At 29.7% G+C, this 17,538-nt stretch overlaps 4 protein-coding genes across 4 annotated transcripts; all 4 read right to left on the bottom strand.

Moving 5' to 3' along the window:
* Positions 1-106: 106 nt before the first annotated feature.
* On the bottom strand, positions 107-2,890 carry LOC101248142 (uncharacterized). Its single transcript, XM_004230088.3, has 2 exons — positions 2,377-2,890; positions 107-1,213 (listed from the first exon to the last, which is right to left on the bottom strand). Exons 1-2 carry the CDS (start codon positions 2,697-2,699, stop codon positions 559-561), a joined length of 978 nt encoding a protein of 325 aa, XP_004230136.1. The 5' UTR covers positions 2,700-2,890; the 3' UTR covers positions 107-558.
* Positions 2,891-3,950: 1,060 nt separating this feature from the next.
* On the bottom strand, positions 3,951-4,433 carry LOC101257514 (agamous-like MADS-box protein AGL28). The gene has a single exon (XM_010317162.2). The coding sequence runs from the start codon at positions 4,431-4,433 to the stop codon at positions 3,951-3,953; it is 483 nt and encodes a 160-aa protein (XP_010315464.1).
* Positions 4,434-10,199: 5,766 nt separating this feature from the next.
* On the bottom strand, positions 10,200-10,658 carry LOC101257814 (agamous-like MADS-box protein AGL23). Its single transcript, XM_004231200.2, has one exon. It carries the CDS (start codon positions 10,656-10,658, stop codon positions 10,200-10,202), a length of 459 nt encoding a protein of 152 aa, XP_004231248.1.
* Positions 10,659-14,202: 3,544 nt separating this feature from the next.
* LOC101258111 (agamous-like MADS-box protein AGL29) lies at positions 14,203-14,655 on the bottom strand. The gene has a single exon (XM_004231201.1). It carries the CDS (start codon positions 14,653-14,655, stop codon positions 14,203-14,205), a length of 453 nt encoding a protein of 150 aa, XP_004231249.1.
* Between the last annotated feature and the right edge of the window lie 2,883 nt (positions 14,656-17,538).

Consider the following 17,538-nt stretch of genomic DNA (forward strand, 5'->3'; position numbering starts at 1 on the left):
TCCATACAATATTTGAGTAGCAAATGCCAGATACCAAGAATCTCTACAAATCATTTGCATTGTTGGTACAGAAAGGGACATCTCCAAATCACTTGACACTGGAAGATTGACAGTAATCCTAAATTGCATTAAACAAAATCAAGAAGCAAGAATAACAAATAGTCACTTTGTTTCATAAGCGGTGACTGAAATAATGCACAACATAGCAGATAATGAAAAAGCCTGCTACAACTAGAGTTTCAAGATACAACAAAAGTTACAAATCAGGTATGCTACAGATCAACCTTGTTTTCATATATCAGCTGGTCTACGTGAAATTGTTTCTTCATCACATGATCAGCCTCTGCAGCTAATGCTCGATTCTTCGAGTTTAGGAGTTAGCTTTTTGTAAATGACGTTCCACCTCCATTTGAGAAATTGCAGCATCTCTTACACACAAGTGCTACAAAGATCTGTTTCGTGCCAGAATTCCAGCAAAGAATTGTCGCAAAAGAATGTGCGCTTTCAAATGCAGTTTCACGATAGCTTGTGAGACTTCACACAAGTTGTGACACAACCTCAAGCTCTGAATCTCCTAAACCCAAACCAAATTTCATAGTGATTGAATAGCAAACTATCATGTGTAAACTTGCCAATATACTCTAGTCCTAAAGCATTCAACCTCTTTGTGCATTCTTCTCCTCCCAATCGTGAACAGAACTTGATATTATGTGACACAAAGATTCGACCTTCTTGAGGCTTCAATTTAGCAGCTAGCCTCTCCAAACCAACCCAAACAAGTTTATCAGGGATATGAAGAAAAACAGCACTTGCATATATCAGATCATACATAGTTCCGGATCCAAATTTACTGAAATCCATGTCTTCACCTCTAACAATAAGGGGACGCTTGTGTAATAAGCCTTGAGACGGAAGCTCATATCTGAATGCAGCCATTAAAGAAAGTTCATCTCTCTCAAGACAGTGGAAGTGTTCTGGGTTCAGATACCGGATGAAATGTAATCCAACACGAAGAGTACCACATCCGATCTCTAGAACTTGAGCATTTGGGGTTAGATGGGCTGACTCTGCAAGGAATTCAAAAACATCCCTCCCTCCTGCCCATGGTTCTCCATAATTGCTATGATGTTGTTCTACGAGGAGTTCACCGGGACAAGGAAGGGCAGTGTGATTATTCGTCGGTTCTCCTTCATAATGTGATATGCCCTTGAACCTGCAGAAGACAGAAGTTATAATAGACAAGCCGAGCTACTACTGAGTAGCCACTAACAATAGCACTTGATCAACACTTAAGCTGCATACAAGAGGAAAACACCTAATTATAAATTTCCATTTCCTGGCATGCTCTGAAACCAAATATGTCTATGCATTATTTTTATAACAACCACAACAACTACTATATCGCTTTCCCAAGCTAAAAGAACAAACAAGGGTGATGAAATCATGAGAAGAAATTTAAAACTATAATATATATTTATCTCTCATTAGAGCCTAGTTTCATGTTTATCACTGAGAGTACTAAAAGCATATTTTCTTTCTTTTCAAGGAAAAGATTATAAAGGGAGAGGGAGGTGAAACCAAAAAAGAGAAAACTTCTAAAATAAGTTTATTTGTTTCTCATTCTTTATTACTAACACTTATCGAAGCACAATGTCTCCTTAATCATATTCTTCATGTTCTGATTAAACATGGTAATTTTATTTATGAACAATACCGATATCTTCTTAATCATCTACTTATCCTTCTATTAATTACCAACCAGCCCCATGGGGAGTAATAAAATGGAACCCCAGTCTTCCCCTACCGAAGCAATTTATATATCTTTCTTTGTTTCCAGATCAAAGACCGTCATCACCAGCACTCATCATATACATTATACATTATTCCCTTCTAGATTACATATCTTATTAAAACTAAACAGATAATAGGTTGTTCCTCAGCAAATGCATAAAAATTCATACCCTCATAAACAGAAGTCAGGAACAAATTACTAAAACAGCATGAATAACGTTCTTCATTTCACTATCTTTTTTCAGTAACCAGTGTCACCTAGTACTACAAGAGAGGAAATAACCTTCCAGTAAAACCAAACAATTGCCAGGAATTTCTACAAATGGCAGATTTTATTAGTAATCACGATAAAGGCATGGTCTTTTCAACTACTAAATCAGACTTCACAGGTCATTCACCGTATGATCGCAATAAAATCCTCAATTATGCAAAAAAAAAATTTAGTTAGAAAACTAAGTTTGATATTCTATGCAATTACACTACAAGCCGAGTGTGAAATACTCAAAACCTCACCAGATGCACAAAATCACAAATTAATCCAAGCATGGAGGAAAGTGTGAAAAATAGAGTTAGGAAGTTTCATACTGAAGAAGATCCTGGAGCTGTTGTTGGCGAGTACGAGGGTTGATCCCTTTGCGCAGCACATTATCCGCCATATGGAGTCCATTACCTTCGATCTGTTTCTTCACCCACTCTATATCCTCTGTTGACGTCGAGATCCGTTCTCCGGTGCCGGATCTGTAGCCACCACCGCCACTGACGGCGGTGGTTGTAGCGACAGGGCAATTACACGGTGGTGGTGAGGAGAAAAGAAAAAAGAATAATACGGCGGAAAAGGCGGCGCCGGAGAGGAGCAGCACCGGCAGAGATACTACCACTCCCTTCGATGAGGACGATAGCAGAGCCATAAGAGTGGTGATATGTTTCTGCGTTTCAGTATTTGTAGATTTTGTAGTTCAATAATGGCGCACAACTGTGAGCTCGGGATCTATTGTACCATCTGTTTAGCAGATCGTACATTTCACTCTTTTTTTTTTCCGATTGCAACTTTTATATGGTTGATGATAAAATATCACAAATAATGTTAAAAAAAAAAAAGGAAACGGTCATTTTCTTTTTATCAGAATAAATGGAAAAGAAGTTCATTCTTTTAAAACGAATGGAGTATAATATATTATATATGATATTCTTTTGTCATCGTAATTATATATTTTTTCTTTTTGAAGAAATGTTTATAATATTATGAAATATATGTTAGTTTGTAAATTTGATTTCATGCTTTAAAATAGTTAATTTCGTATATTTAATAGTTTCACAAGAAATTTATTAGATTTTAAATATATTTAAAAAATAACGATAAAACAATGAAATTAAGAAGAATCTCATTATGATCTGAAATTAGTTAAATTCATGTTTATAGTGATTCCTTGTATTAGTTTCAAGTGTGGCCACAATTGATTTGTATTTTAAAAGTTTTTGGAGCTTTAATTTTTCAATCTGATAAAATTGAAATGTTACAAAGAAGATTAGCAAGATTCTTCTACGAAAATAACATTCATAAATCAATAAATAATTCAAACTTTATAATAATGTTTTATAGCCTAGTGATTTCATACAATTTGAAAGGATAAGACAAAATAAATTATCATAAACTTAGTTAAGTTTTCTTGAACATTTTTTAATTTTGTACTTTGAATTATCAAGTATGTGAAATTTTTATTAAAATTATGATCAATTATTTATCAAAGTACACCTTAATCATCAATTGTTCACATTTTCTATTTGAATAGATAATATTTCAAATTAGAAAAAATAAACATTTAATATTAATAAAGTATTTTAATGGTGAGGATCTAAATAAAAAATTTGCAGGACTGTGATAGAGTTACTAACATCTTGATAACATTTATATAAAGTGTTTTATAAATATGTATTTATTATTATCGCGTATGAATTATATTATTAGTGTTAAATAAAGTGCGCTTGTTGTAATATCTCAGTGTTACAACGACTCATTACCCTGTGTGAAGCTTACGATTTCAATTTTGCAATTAAACTGAATTAAATCACAATTTTTTGAAAATTATGGAGTCAACAATATTTTTTAAATAAATAAAATTAAATAGTACAAGTATATAAATCAAATAAGTTAAACATATTTACACAAAAAAAGCTTTAAATGACTCAACGTCTTCACCAATCTTTTCTTTTGTCCCTTCCAATTGTTGTTTCAACATTAAGAGCCAATTCAAATTTTGACATTGTTCAACATCTATACGCTTCACCCAATTGTGGAGACTATTCTTCTTTGGAGCCGAAGAGAATTTCGATCTCGAAGTTTCGCCATAAACAACAACATTGGAACTAGAATTAGAATCGTGAGAATTCATGATGTCTGTTATTAATAATTTCATACATCGACCACTATTAGAAAAATGTGTTCTTATAGCATAATCAACGTCTCCACAAGTATATGGCCTTCCTGTGGGTGACAATACAATTGAAGCAACACGAGAACCCGTCATGGATTCAAATTGTTTAGCTTTTTTGAAAAGCCCTTTTCGTCTTTTCGAGAATGTAACCATTCTAGAAGTTTCCTTTATAATTTTCTCGATCTCTATTTTCTTCTTCCCTGTGCCCATTCTCCTAAATTTCCTCTCTGTTGTTTTTTTTCTCTTCTTCCGGGAGTTTATTTTGCTTCGAAAACAAGAAGTTTATTCAGCTTTGAAATTAAGAATTTGGGGTAGATATATATAGTTGTTACAGGAGACATTGAAAATCAGACACCTTTTAGGTAAGGATTTCTAAAGCTATAAAAATTAGTAGTTTCTTATTGAAATTATTTTATTTTTTTTCCATAGTTGGTTTCCTGATTTTCTTGTGAATTAACTTTTCCAGAGCCTGTTATATTTTTTTCCTAATTTGTTTATTTACCATTCTCTACTAACAAGGAATGTTGATTGAAATTCTATTAATGTTAAGAAAGTTCAATGGCCGAACGAGCAAAACCAGTGATTCTTTATTCACCCTCGACGTCGAGATCTCTTCTCCGGTGCTAGATCGGCAATGGTGGTTGGAGTGACAGGGCAATTACTCTTGAATTTTATTTATCCTAATTCCTCGCAAGATTTTCTTTTTAGGAAAATGTTTTGAATTGATTAATAAAAGTTTAGAGCTCTATAAATAGAGAACGAATATTTGTAATTTTTGTCACAAATTTGATATGTTATCATTTGTGTGAATATGTCATATATTTAGTGAATTAGTTAAATCGTTTCTTTCTGTATTTCGTATATTCATATTTATAGTGGATTGTGGGTCACAAACTTGATACGCTATCACTTGTGAACCTGTCATATATTTCGAGTGAATTAGTTAAGGTTGTTTCTGTATATTTCGTACTCTCATATTTATTACAGTGAATTGCTCATCTCGTTTGTAGATGTAAGTCAATTAATCGAATCACCTTAAATAATCCTTTTATATATTTCTCGTTTATCTTTCTTATTCATAGTCTTTCGAGATTTTCTTTCGTAGCTTTCGATACACCTGCTTATTTCAATCCTAATAATTACATGATGATGGTGAAGAAAAAAGAAAGAAGAATAATACGGCATCGGAGAGGAGCAGCACCGGCAGAGATACTACCACTCTCTTCGATTTCGACGACAGCAGAGCCATGAGAGTGGTTAGATTTATATGTGTTTCAGTATTTGTACCATCTGTTTATCAGCTTATACATTTTACTTTCTTTTTCCTATTGCAATGTCTATATGGTTGAATAAAATATCACAATCCATTAATATTAACTTGTTTTCTTGGGCGATTTGAGGAAAATTTTTAATAATAATGATCATTGGTGAAGTATTTTTAATACATCATAAATAATATAAAATTTATTTTATTATGAATGGTGTTTCTTTTTTCATCCTAATTCTATTATTTTATTATATATATATATATAATAAAATAAGTAAAGATGACTTAAAACTAAATCAGCAACGATTAGACAAGATAAAAATGACTCAAAATAAATAAAAAATCGAATTGTATCCTCTTGCCTAGAAGGCAAAGATTTACCTTCGTGGAAAGGATGATTCATTCGGATCAACAACTCTCCCCTACTTTTTATTTTTTTATTTTAAAGTCATTTCAATTTAACTTTTTAATTTTAACTAAAAAGCTACTTACTTTTTTAAGTCAATTTAAATGAGCTCGCAATTGCAAGCTTTTAAGGAGTTAATTTTTTATGAAAAAATAACTTGAATAGTACCTTTAAATAAATAATTACTAATTTTAGCAATAATTTTTATTTATTACCATTTATAGCAATATATATCAGTACTATGATAAATCTGTAATATGATATAAAATAAAATACGTATGCAATATATTTGCTTTATAATTGTTTTAAAATATATTAGAATTGTGTGATAATAAACTAAAACATTGTACTATAAGTTTATTAGAATTTGTGATAAATATATTCTGAAACTACAATAACGAAACATCAATTTTAGAACTTTTTTGATAAATATGATTGTTGACACCCAATTTTTGACCCGCGTCGGTATAAGTTAATTATCGAGCTTCGTGAGTTTTCCAAATTATTTAAAGTTAATTGGTTTTATAAATCCTGCGAAAATAAGATATATGTATATACATATATGTATACACATATATGTATATGTATATGTGTGCATCTTAAGGCTTCCTTTCCTCATCCCAACCCAATTCAGACCCAACAGCCCATTTCCCTTTTGTTTATTTTCAGCCCAAATCCCTTTTATTTTAACCCAACCCATTTCCCAACCCGGCCCCATCCTTTTTCCCTTACCCGCTCCGACCCGTTTCACCCCTTCTCTTCTTCCCCACACGACCCCATTCCCAGGAAGAACAGCACCCCCCACGCGACCCCCTCCCCACGCTCTCTCCTCGCTCTCTCCCTTCCTCTCATCCTCTCCCCGCGTCTCCCCCACGCTCGCTCTCTCCTTCCCCTCTCGACAGAAACCCATAATTCCCCAGAAATCACGCGAAAAAACAGAGAGACTCCAACAACCCCGCGTCTCTCCCCACACTCTTCTCCCTTCCCCTTCGCGTGAACGAGACGGAATGGCAGAGACCCATATCCTATCAAGAAAGTCTGCGAAACGTCGTAGTCGCCCTCGCCACACGCATCGTTCCTTGATGGGTTTGACCCAAAGAGAAAATTCAAGTTTCAAACTCGTCGTTCCCGCCCTCCCTCTTCCGAAAACCCTATATAAACCCCTTTCGTCCTCAAGAAAGGGGGTGGGGGGGATTTTTTTAGCGTTAGCAATTCTTGGTTAAAAAAAAATTTCAGAAAGATTTGGCTTCCCTTTTACGTTGGTTAGGCGATTCGATTCAAAATTTCGAAAAGGATTCTGTTACTTCGATCTGTTGTTGAGCGATTAAGTTGGAAGATCTTTCAAGGAAACAAGGTTCTGTTTTCCCGTCCGTGGTAACAAAAACGAAAGAGAATATATTTTGGCCCTTTCCCGTTTGCTGTAGACGAACGGAACCTTCAAATCGCGAAAGAGACTTTCAAAGATTGAAAGTCCCTTGTGCTGCAATCACCACCCGCTGGTTCGTTCGAGTGGTGGAGGTCGTCATCTGTTGTTGTTCGTACTGTCCCTGTCGCTGCTCCGAAAGAGGTACTTTTTCCAGTTTTTATCAATTTTCTTTATGGAGTTCGAGTCGTTGTTTTGAGTTGCTGTGATAATGAGATATTGTACCCCTGTTTGTTGGCTTAATCTGCAAGGTCTTGCGCGATGTTTCCGTTTGTTTTTTCTTTCGTCGGTTATTTCATTTCTGTTGCGTTTGCTCGTTTTGCACTGCTCATCTGCTTGTTGTGAGTTTGTCATGGCGTAGATTTCATCGTATGGGTCTTGACTTAGTTCCGTTTTGGAAAGCCATCGCTTGAATATTAGTTGTCTTGCTTTGGCATTCTGTTTCGAACCTAGCCTTCGTAAATTTTGTCTTCTGTTTTGTTAAGTAGGGAGTTTTCGTGATACATTAATGTCTCAAACGTTTGCCAAAGTGAGTGAATTCCCATCTTTCCCTTTTGTAGTCTTTACGATGACAAGGTTGTGTTGAAATTTTTTTTATTTTTTTTGTTTCGTTGAGTTTAGGTTTAGTCTGGTGGTCAAGAAATGGCTGTCTACGTTCATGTCTTCTTTCAGAATGATCCCATGAGCATGCGCCCCCCTTTTATATATCCCCTCTTTGTATTACATATGTGTACCTATTGATGTGTGAGTTTGAAGCCAACCCTCCCGCATCTATTGTCCAGTAGTCGTGTCAACGGGTAGAGTGTTTAACTAACAGAGGATGGTATATATATGCTGTGCATATGATGTTGTGTTATTTGTTGGTCGGCTTTGATGCTTTGCTGCTAATCAGTACTGGAGTAGCTCTGTCTTATCGAATTTTATTGTTCTATCAAAATACTAACTTCGTACTTGCCTCTTTCCTTTGCACGCAAAAATCCGTCCGAGTTTCATCACGAACTCACACTCCCCCCTTTGCATTCTGGAGGAGTCGTAAAGACTCATGCTTTCTTCCATCGAGTCAAGCCTTGAAACCAACGAGGAGATCCCGGAGTTAAGGAGATTGGAGAAATTTGAAGAAATAGATTAGAAATTTCTTTACTTTACATTTTTGTATTTTGTTTTTGTAATGGGCATAAGCCCTCTTGTTTTGCTTTTCTCGCATTTTATTTCGTATATTAGATTAGGACAGGTGAATGGGTTAAAAACCCAAAAATCAGGTGGGTTCGAGTTTCGGCCAAGGCGAACAGCATCCGAAACTTGGACCCGAATCTCTCTCTCTCTCCCTCTTTATTATTTGTTTATGTTATTTTTTTGGAATGTCGTATAGTCTAGGATTAGAAACTCCAAACCCCGCCGAACGCCTTCTATTTTATCAGGATTAAAACTAAAACTAAAATATCAAAGATGGATGTTTAAGTTTGAAAATTGCTTAGAGTAAAAAGTTTAAAAGGTTTAACCTTAATGGAATTTTAAAATGATAAGCGTGGAAAAACTTGTAACCTGTTTGGATGAAATTCTAAAGAAATTTGACTTTGGAATAGATCCACAAATTACAATTTAGATAACAAATGTTTCAAATTTGTAAAGTTCGGCTAAGAAATTTTGGTAAAGTTTAAACTTCGATTTGTAAAAGTTAAAATAAATAGTCAAATAGTTAGTCGCTGGAAAACCGCGTTTAACGGAGTATCTTAGGTGCCTTAAACACCTTCCTAAGATACTAATAGGAATCCCGAACCCTTAAAATGTTTCAAAACAATTTTTCTGTTTAAGTTGTTTAGAAACGAAGTTTTCTTGATTTTTCTTAAAAATTAAGTGGCGACTCCTAAAAGTCTAAAAAACAAACTCTTTTCGAAAATCACCCTTTTTCGATAAAACAATGATTTGAATCACTATAATAATATAGATAAATGAAGAAAAAACTTTTTTTTATTTAAAATAGTGATAAATTATACCTAAATGAATTAATATTTTCTACAAAAAAAAAACAAATAATAATATATGTCTTTTCGTTTAAGATGATACTAATAAGTTGAGTTGACTAAAAAAAAAAACAACATAATTTACTTTTTTTTTCTTAATTTAATCAAATAGTTTCTAGAAACCAAATTATTTTAGTATTATTACTTATAATTGAAAAAAAAAACAATAATTCTGAACTATTACTTTCCATTGTACAACACTTAAAAATAATAATTAAATCAAACAGTAAACAAATATGAATGAAAAAAACACGTCTCTTCATTTAAGAGTCGAGATGTTATATGATTTAAATTAATAGAAAATAGACAAATAAAAAGACATGTTTTCTCGTTTAAAATAAATTGACGATAATTATAGAGAAAAGGGTCAAAAATAAAAGTAGTCCTAATTTTAATTTATTAATCGAAAAAAAGGCTTAAAATATCTTTGAAGTATTAAAAATAATACAAATTATTCTCATCTTGTAAATCCGATCCAGTACTCAAATTGGACTAGCGGCGAACCGATGGCAAGATTTCAATTTGCCGCGGGTCCAATTTGATATCCGTTAGGCATATAACACATTACTTTGAAAAGTGAACTATTTAACAGTGAAATTGGTAAAGCAAAAACAAATGATATTCACAAGCGTAGCATCAATTTTGAAAATACAATAACAAAATAATTGATTTATAAAATTCGCTCAATGCTCATTCATATGATAAATCTAAATAATTAAAATCATATCATGGAAAAAACTTCTAATAGTCTGCTTCTGATTCTGAACTGCATCTTAACAATAGTACAATTGATTTTTAATTTTCTAAAATAAATATGCCCATGCTCTATTTTTAGACCACAAATTCTATTGAGACATGCCTACATAAACAAAGCTTCAAATGACTCAGGATCACTGGAAATAATTTTCTCTCTGGTTCCTTCTAATTGCTCCTTCAACATAAACAGTTGATTTAAATTTTGACACCCTTCCACATCTATATCCTCCACCCAACGACGGAGACCATTCTCCTTTGGGATCGATAATGATTTTGACCCCGAAGATTCGCCAGAAACATCATGATGAGAATTCATTACTGTTGTTGATATTTCTGATCGATTACAGCTAGGAAAATGCTTTTTGATAACAGAGTTAACATTTCCGTAAGTATAAGGAATGCCAGAAGGTGAAAAAACAACGGAGGTAACACGAGAACTTGTCAAGGATTCAAGTAGTTCAGCTTTTTTAAAAATTCCTTTCTTTCTTTTTGAAAATGTCGTCAATCTATCACTTTGCTTTGTGAGTTTCTCGATTTCTGTCCTCCTCTTCCTTGTTCCCATTCTGCTTAAATTCCTATCTTCTTCAAGGAGTAAGATTTGTTTTGAAATTTGGGATACTTTTTAAGGTTCAGAGGAAATGTTAATTTATAGTGAGAGATTGAAAATGAATTTTTTTTTTCTTTTCTATATTTTATTTCCAAATTTTTTTGTGGAAATATATGGAATGTAATTTAAATCTTTAGAAGAAAATGTTGACTGATCATTTATTTTGTGTCAAAGTTTGACTTGTAAATTGTGACTATATAGCAATTGAAATTTGGAAGTAAGGAACATACCAAAGGATCTCAAATTAGTTTTATTTTTAAAAAATATGAGAAAATATGAATAATGTGTTGTTTTGGTTTATAGATATACTTCATTTTATTGAAATTGTCCTAATGTGTAATAAAAGGTGTTTATTTTGGTTTTTAATATATTTCACCTTATTCAAATTGTTGTTAATGTGTAACAAAAAATATTCATTCTAGTCCTTTAGCCTAAATCTAATATATTTATAAAATAAAATTAAAAAGTATTAAATATAATTGTAAATTTCATGTAACTAACAAAATTCACCATTATATTGTCTTGTTAATTAACTCCAAAGAAAAAATTCATTAAATCTAACATCATTTTCTTTACTTTTCAAATAAATTACGCATTACATTTATAAATAAGATCTAATTTTTGTTTATTTAAATTTTAAGCTAGAAGAGGTCAAGAGGAATTACAATCATTGTAAAGTAGTACTTTTTTTTTTTTGTCATAAACATGTTACACGAGAGTTGAAATGAGGTTTTAATGATATATCACCTCCATGCATCCTTAAATTCCTGCTCTTCGGTAATGTCCATGTAAGCTCTATATATAAACACATTAGTCAATATATAAAATCTATCATGGTAACAAAAATAATACACGATAAATTAGCTATCAACATAAAGCCAATAATATACTGGAAAGTGATTCCCAAAGAATAGTATACTACTAACACAAAACATGTTCATGTTTGTGAAAATGAATACTTGCGGTCCAGGAATTAAACCTACAAAACTAACAAATTAACTGAAGTTGTAAAAGCTTAAACCTTCTTCCATTAGTGTGTTAGTAAAAAATATTACATGTATGGACATATAGGACTTCTCTTTGAATTGATTAATGAAACCAAATGATATTCACAAAAACAAATAATATGGTAAATCTAAACTAATACAATATATAGAAATTATGAGGAGCAAAATTCAAATTGTCAGTTTTTGTTAATACATTATGGTTACAATATGAATTGATAAATCTTTCAGTCCTTCTAAAAAGCTGCAATAACATCACCTAGTACAGAAATAGAGAGATTTATAAGCTTTCCATTTAAAAAAGGTGATGAGAGAAAAATAAAGATGATTATTTTTGGGCACAAATCATTTTAAATAATTAGTTAGTTATGTAGGATAATACCTTTAAGTATTTGAAATTATGTCGATGTTCTAGATATTTTTAATGACTTATAGAAATATTCAAATAATTGTTAAATAGATAGAAGATAAAGCTATCTAGAATAATTTATTAAATAAGTAGAATATAAAACTATTTAGAATAATATTTAAATGCAACCTTATGCAAGTATAAATAAGGGCGACGTTAGGAAATTTGCAACTGAACAACTCAAATCAAATATTCTTCTTCTACAACAAATTCTTTTTAGCCCCAATAATGATCTTTTTCCTTGGTCATTATTTATAACAAAGTTCAAATCAAACCTTTCCTCGAGAAAAAGTATAAATAAAGATGACGTTAGGCATTTGCGAACAACCCAAATCAACAATGACTTTTTTCCTTAACAAAACATAAATGAGCCCAAATAATCAAAATCCAATCTTTCTTTAGAAAAAACACACCAAATCTTTGAGTTTAAAAAACACGATTTTTTTTACAGAACATAAAAAAGCCCATATAATCATAAGTTAATTTTTCTAAAAAAAAAATATACACTAAACCTTTGAATATATATATATATATATATATACGCGCCAAACCGGCCAAATCTTTGAGTTTATCGGTCACATTTATTTTTGAGTTTATTGTCACATTTTTTAGTTTCAAAAAGCATTTATGTTGAAAAGAAACCAAACAATCACTATATAGGTTACATTTCTAAATTTTCCATTAAGTTTAATTAACTCTATAAAATTTAGGAATAATCATAACTTTTATAAGAAACAAAAACAATACAAGTATATAAATTTCTATTATATACAAGAGAGAAGTGGAGGATGATCAAGAGTAAAAATGTAATTTTACGCCAACAAAAATCTATAAAGAAAAATAATAAATAATTCTATAATTATCTTTCTATATATGAAATGAATAATGATCAAGGACAAAAATATAATTTCACGATAACAAAAATCTACCAAGAATGATAACAAAAAAATTAAATAGTTCTAGACACATCTTAAGTAATTGTTATTACCATTAACTTATTTTGTTGTTACTTCGTTTCCTTTTTATTTCTTTTGTTAGTTATTGTGGTATCTATTTTATTATTGCTCTATTTCACTATTACTTTAATTTAATTCTCAATATTTTTTCTATTCATTATGCTTATTAAAAAACCTACTTTTTATATGAAAATATTACGAAATAATTATTTCAATCTTTATTATGGTTCTAATTAATATACGTGAAAATAAATTAGTGTGATAAAATCAATAATATATATTAGATTGAAATTAAAGAAAAAGATGTTAAAAGTAACTTTATAAATAAAAATAAATAGGATGATATAATTAAAATTTATATGTATATTAAATTTTGTGTACTAAAATATTTTTTAATTTTGTGATCTTTAATATGCTATATATAAAAAAATTAAAATTCAAAAGTTATTTTCTTTTTGAAATGAAATAAAAAATAAGTTCATATAAATCAAAAAGGAGGGAGTCATATATTGAAAATGAAATATATGTGTTATTATTGAAATGAGTTTTCATATCTTCCTTCTATTAATTTGTGTATATATGTGGAGTTTTAAAGATTTAAACATTTTAATATAGAAATATAATGATTTGAAAACTTTAATTCTTCGTTTTATTTTCTAATTTGTTACATATTTGAAAATTACGTGAGAAAAAGAAACTTAAAAACGCAATGTAACAATTTAACATATTTTTAGAAAAATATAATTAAAAATCATAATAAAATTTGGTTGACTTCCTTATTTTTATCGAAACAAAAAGGTTGCATATATTGTTTGAAAATAACTAAGACTTATGAATCACAATAAAATGAAAACTAAAAATACGTAAAAAATCATATAAAAAATTTTATTTACTTTTCTAAAATCACTTGTATCGCATAAAATAAAATAAATAAACTAACATATATTATTCAAAAATAACATAAAAGGTACTCCATAAATTAACAATTTAAAATATTTTTTTAAAAAAAAACATAAAAAAAAAAAGTAAGAATTCAATTCACTTTTTCAAAAGAAAAATACTTACATACTATACTGACGCGAACACATGATATCTAGTAACACAAATAATCTAAGTTAAAAAGTTTAAACTTAAACAAACAAAGCTTCAAATAACTCAAGCTGTTCAATGGAACCGATTTTTTCTCTCGTTCCTTCCAATTGTTGCTTCAGCATTAACAAATAATTCAAATTTTGATATTGTTCGACATCTATACCCTCCACCCAACGGCGGAGACCACTGCTGTTCGAGTTCGATAATAATTTCAACCCAGAATCAGAATCAAAATCATAATTAGGACCTGAAATTAATAATTCCATACATCGAATACTAGAAAAATGTTGTTGTATAGCGAAATTAACGTCTCCACAAGTATAAGGCCTTCCGGTTGGTGAAAAAACAACCGACGCAACACGAGAACCTGTCATGGATTCAAGTTCTTTAGCTTTTTTAAAAAGTCCTTTTCGTCTTTTCGAAAATGTCACCATTCTAGATGTTTCCTTCATTATTTTTTCGATCTCTATTTTTTTCTTCCCTGTACCCATTATACTAAATTTTGCTCTTCTTCAAGAAGTATATTTTGCTTTCAGATTTTTAGAATTTTGGGGTAAATAAATTTGATATTTATAAGCTAATGAAAATCAGATACCTTTTAGGAAAGGATTTCTAAAGCTATGAAAATTGGTAGTTTCCTATTGAGATTATTTCTCTTTTCCATAATTGATTCCTAATTTTTCTGTCTCTATAAATACTCCACCGACTTAAACAAATTCTTATAATTTCTTTTCCTAATTTGTTTTAATCTTTCTTTAAAAACATTGACTGATTTCTTTTAATTTTTTTATGTTTATACAGAAAGGATTTTTATTTATGTTAAAAAAGTTAGTCGCTTGCTTAATTTTAGTATAGTTGAATTTTTAAAATATTCATTAACATTTTACTTTAATATTTCATTAAAAATAGAATTAAAATTACTTTTAAACTATTTAAAATAATATAAATATAACTTTAAATTATATTTCGATTCAAAAAATACAATTTTTCGTTAAATTAATGGGCCATACTGTGAAAATCAGATACCTTTTAGGAAAGGATTTCTAAAGTTATGAAAATTGGTAGTTTCCTATTGAGATTATTTCTCTTTTCTATAATTGATTCCTAATTTTTCTGTCTCTATATATATTCCACCGACTTAAACGATAACAAATTTCTTATAAATTTTTTTCCTAATTTGTTATTACCTTTCTTTAAACATTGACTGATTTCTTTAAATGTTTTTTTTATTTAATTTTTATGTTTGTACAAAAAGGATTTTCAGTAAAATTTTATTTATGTTAAAAAAGTTAGTCGCTACTTAACTTTAGTATATTTGAATTTTTAAATATTCATTAATACTTTACTTTATTATTTAATTCAAAAAGGATCATAGTTATTCTCAAACTATTTTATTTATCTTTTCATTATTATTTTTGGTATTAGGGGTAATTTTTGAAATTTTTGTTTCGTATAACTTATCACCGTTTTAAATATAAAAAAGATTTCTCTTTAATGAAAATACACATTATTTTATTTACCATTTCTCCATTAAAATTTTCTGCATATAATTCATTACCAATTCATTATTTTAAAGGACAGAACACGTCTTTTATTGTATTTTTCTTTTATTAATTTAAGGGACAACTTTCACATATAACAAATAAAAAATTTATATTTGTATGCTATAGCAAAGTTTGCATAATTGCGCTTCATAGCAAACATAGAAACTGTATAATTTGCTATATATATACAGTTGAAACAATTGTATAAAACAAAGTGTATAAAACAAGAAAGCAAAAGACACTTGGACAGAGAACTGTATAAAAACGAAGCGTAAGAAATGAATTATATTATTATAAGTGTGTAGAATGATTATATACAATTTGAATTTGTATAAAATGAGAAAGAGAGAAAGACAAAAAAAACTTGACAAGGAATATACAATTGATTCGAGTTGTATAAAACGAGAAAGAGAAAAATTAGATACAATTTGAAAATTGTATAAAACGAAAAAGAGTGAAAGGCAAAAGAAACTTATAAGTGAATAGGACGAAAATATATGTACTTGCATGTGTATATATAATTTTCTCACGCTTTATACAAACAGAAACACGATTTATACATTTCGCTTCTGTTTGTATAAGTGAGAAAATCGAGGGTGGCGAGCAAGATTTGGGAGAGTCGCGAGCGAGATCTGGAAGAGGAAAGAGAGGGGAACAAAAAGATATGTATTTATACAATTTTTTATGCTTCATGCAATTAGAAATAATTTTTATACACTTGTTTTTGTATAAAAAGTGAGAAAGCGAGCGAGAGATTGGAGGAGAGTGGCGTGCGAGATATTTGGGAGAGAGGCGTCTGATAATTTTTTACAAACGTTTGCTATGAAGCAGAATTAAATCAAACCATAATTATTTCATTTATTTTAAAATATTAATTTGCTATTATATATTATTTTCCCAAATTTAATCATATAACTTCTTGTTCTGTTAAATAATAAATGAGACGCGTCTTTTCATTTATCATTGGTTTAATTAACTTTCTTTTTTAAGGATTGCACAAGAAAGTAAAAGTTGAGTATTACTTCTTTTTTTTTCAATTACAAGTAATATCCTAAAATAATTTGGTTTCTAGAAAGTATTTGGTTAAATTAACAAAAAGAGTAAATATATTCTTTAATTTAAATTGGATAATTATATATTTTTCACTAATCAAACAAATTTATATATAATAAAAATTATATTAGCACTAATTAATATGTTAATGTGTAATTAGGGTCAATATACCAGGTCCCTTGACAAATCTAGCCACACAAGTGTTAATTTGTTTTCATATCTTTTGATTTTGTCTTCTTTTGTAGTAATTATACAATTTATTATGTATAATACATCACTATTTTAAACCAAAAAACACTTTTTTTCATTTGTTTATTTTCTAATGATTCAAATCACATAACTTCTTGCCGTCTTAAATGAGGAGACATATTTGTTTACTAGATTAGTATGACCCTTGCAATACGGGCTCAACATTTAATTTTATTCATGCTCTATAAGTCGAGTAATATATAAGCTAAGCCAAACGATAGAAATCACATATTTTTAATGTAAAATTATTATTTTTTTATAAGTTTATAATTATAAAAAATTTTAAATTGATATAATAATAATATAACATTGATATATTAATTTAATGCGTGAAATACATTAATCGTTAAAAAAGATACATATATTTTATACATAATAAACTAATTTAATATACATTTTATACATGATACATTTATGTGATATACGAAATATATTAATTTAATGTATGAGATACATTAATATGATACTGATAAATTAATTTGATACACGAAAATGAGAGATTTTCAAGATTTAAAACTAATATGGGAT

Source organism: Solanum lycopersicum, chromosome 1 (genome assembly GCF_036512215.1).
Source record: "Solanum lycopersicum chromosome 1, SLM_r2.1".
In the NCBI taxonomy this organism is placed as follows: Eukaryota; Viridiplantae; Streptophyta; class Magnoliopsida; order Solanales; family Solanaceae; genus Solanum; species Solanum lycopersicum.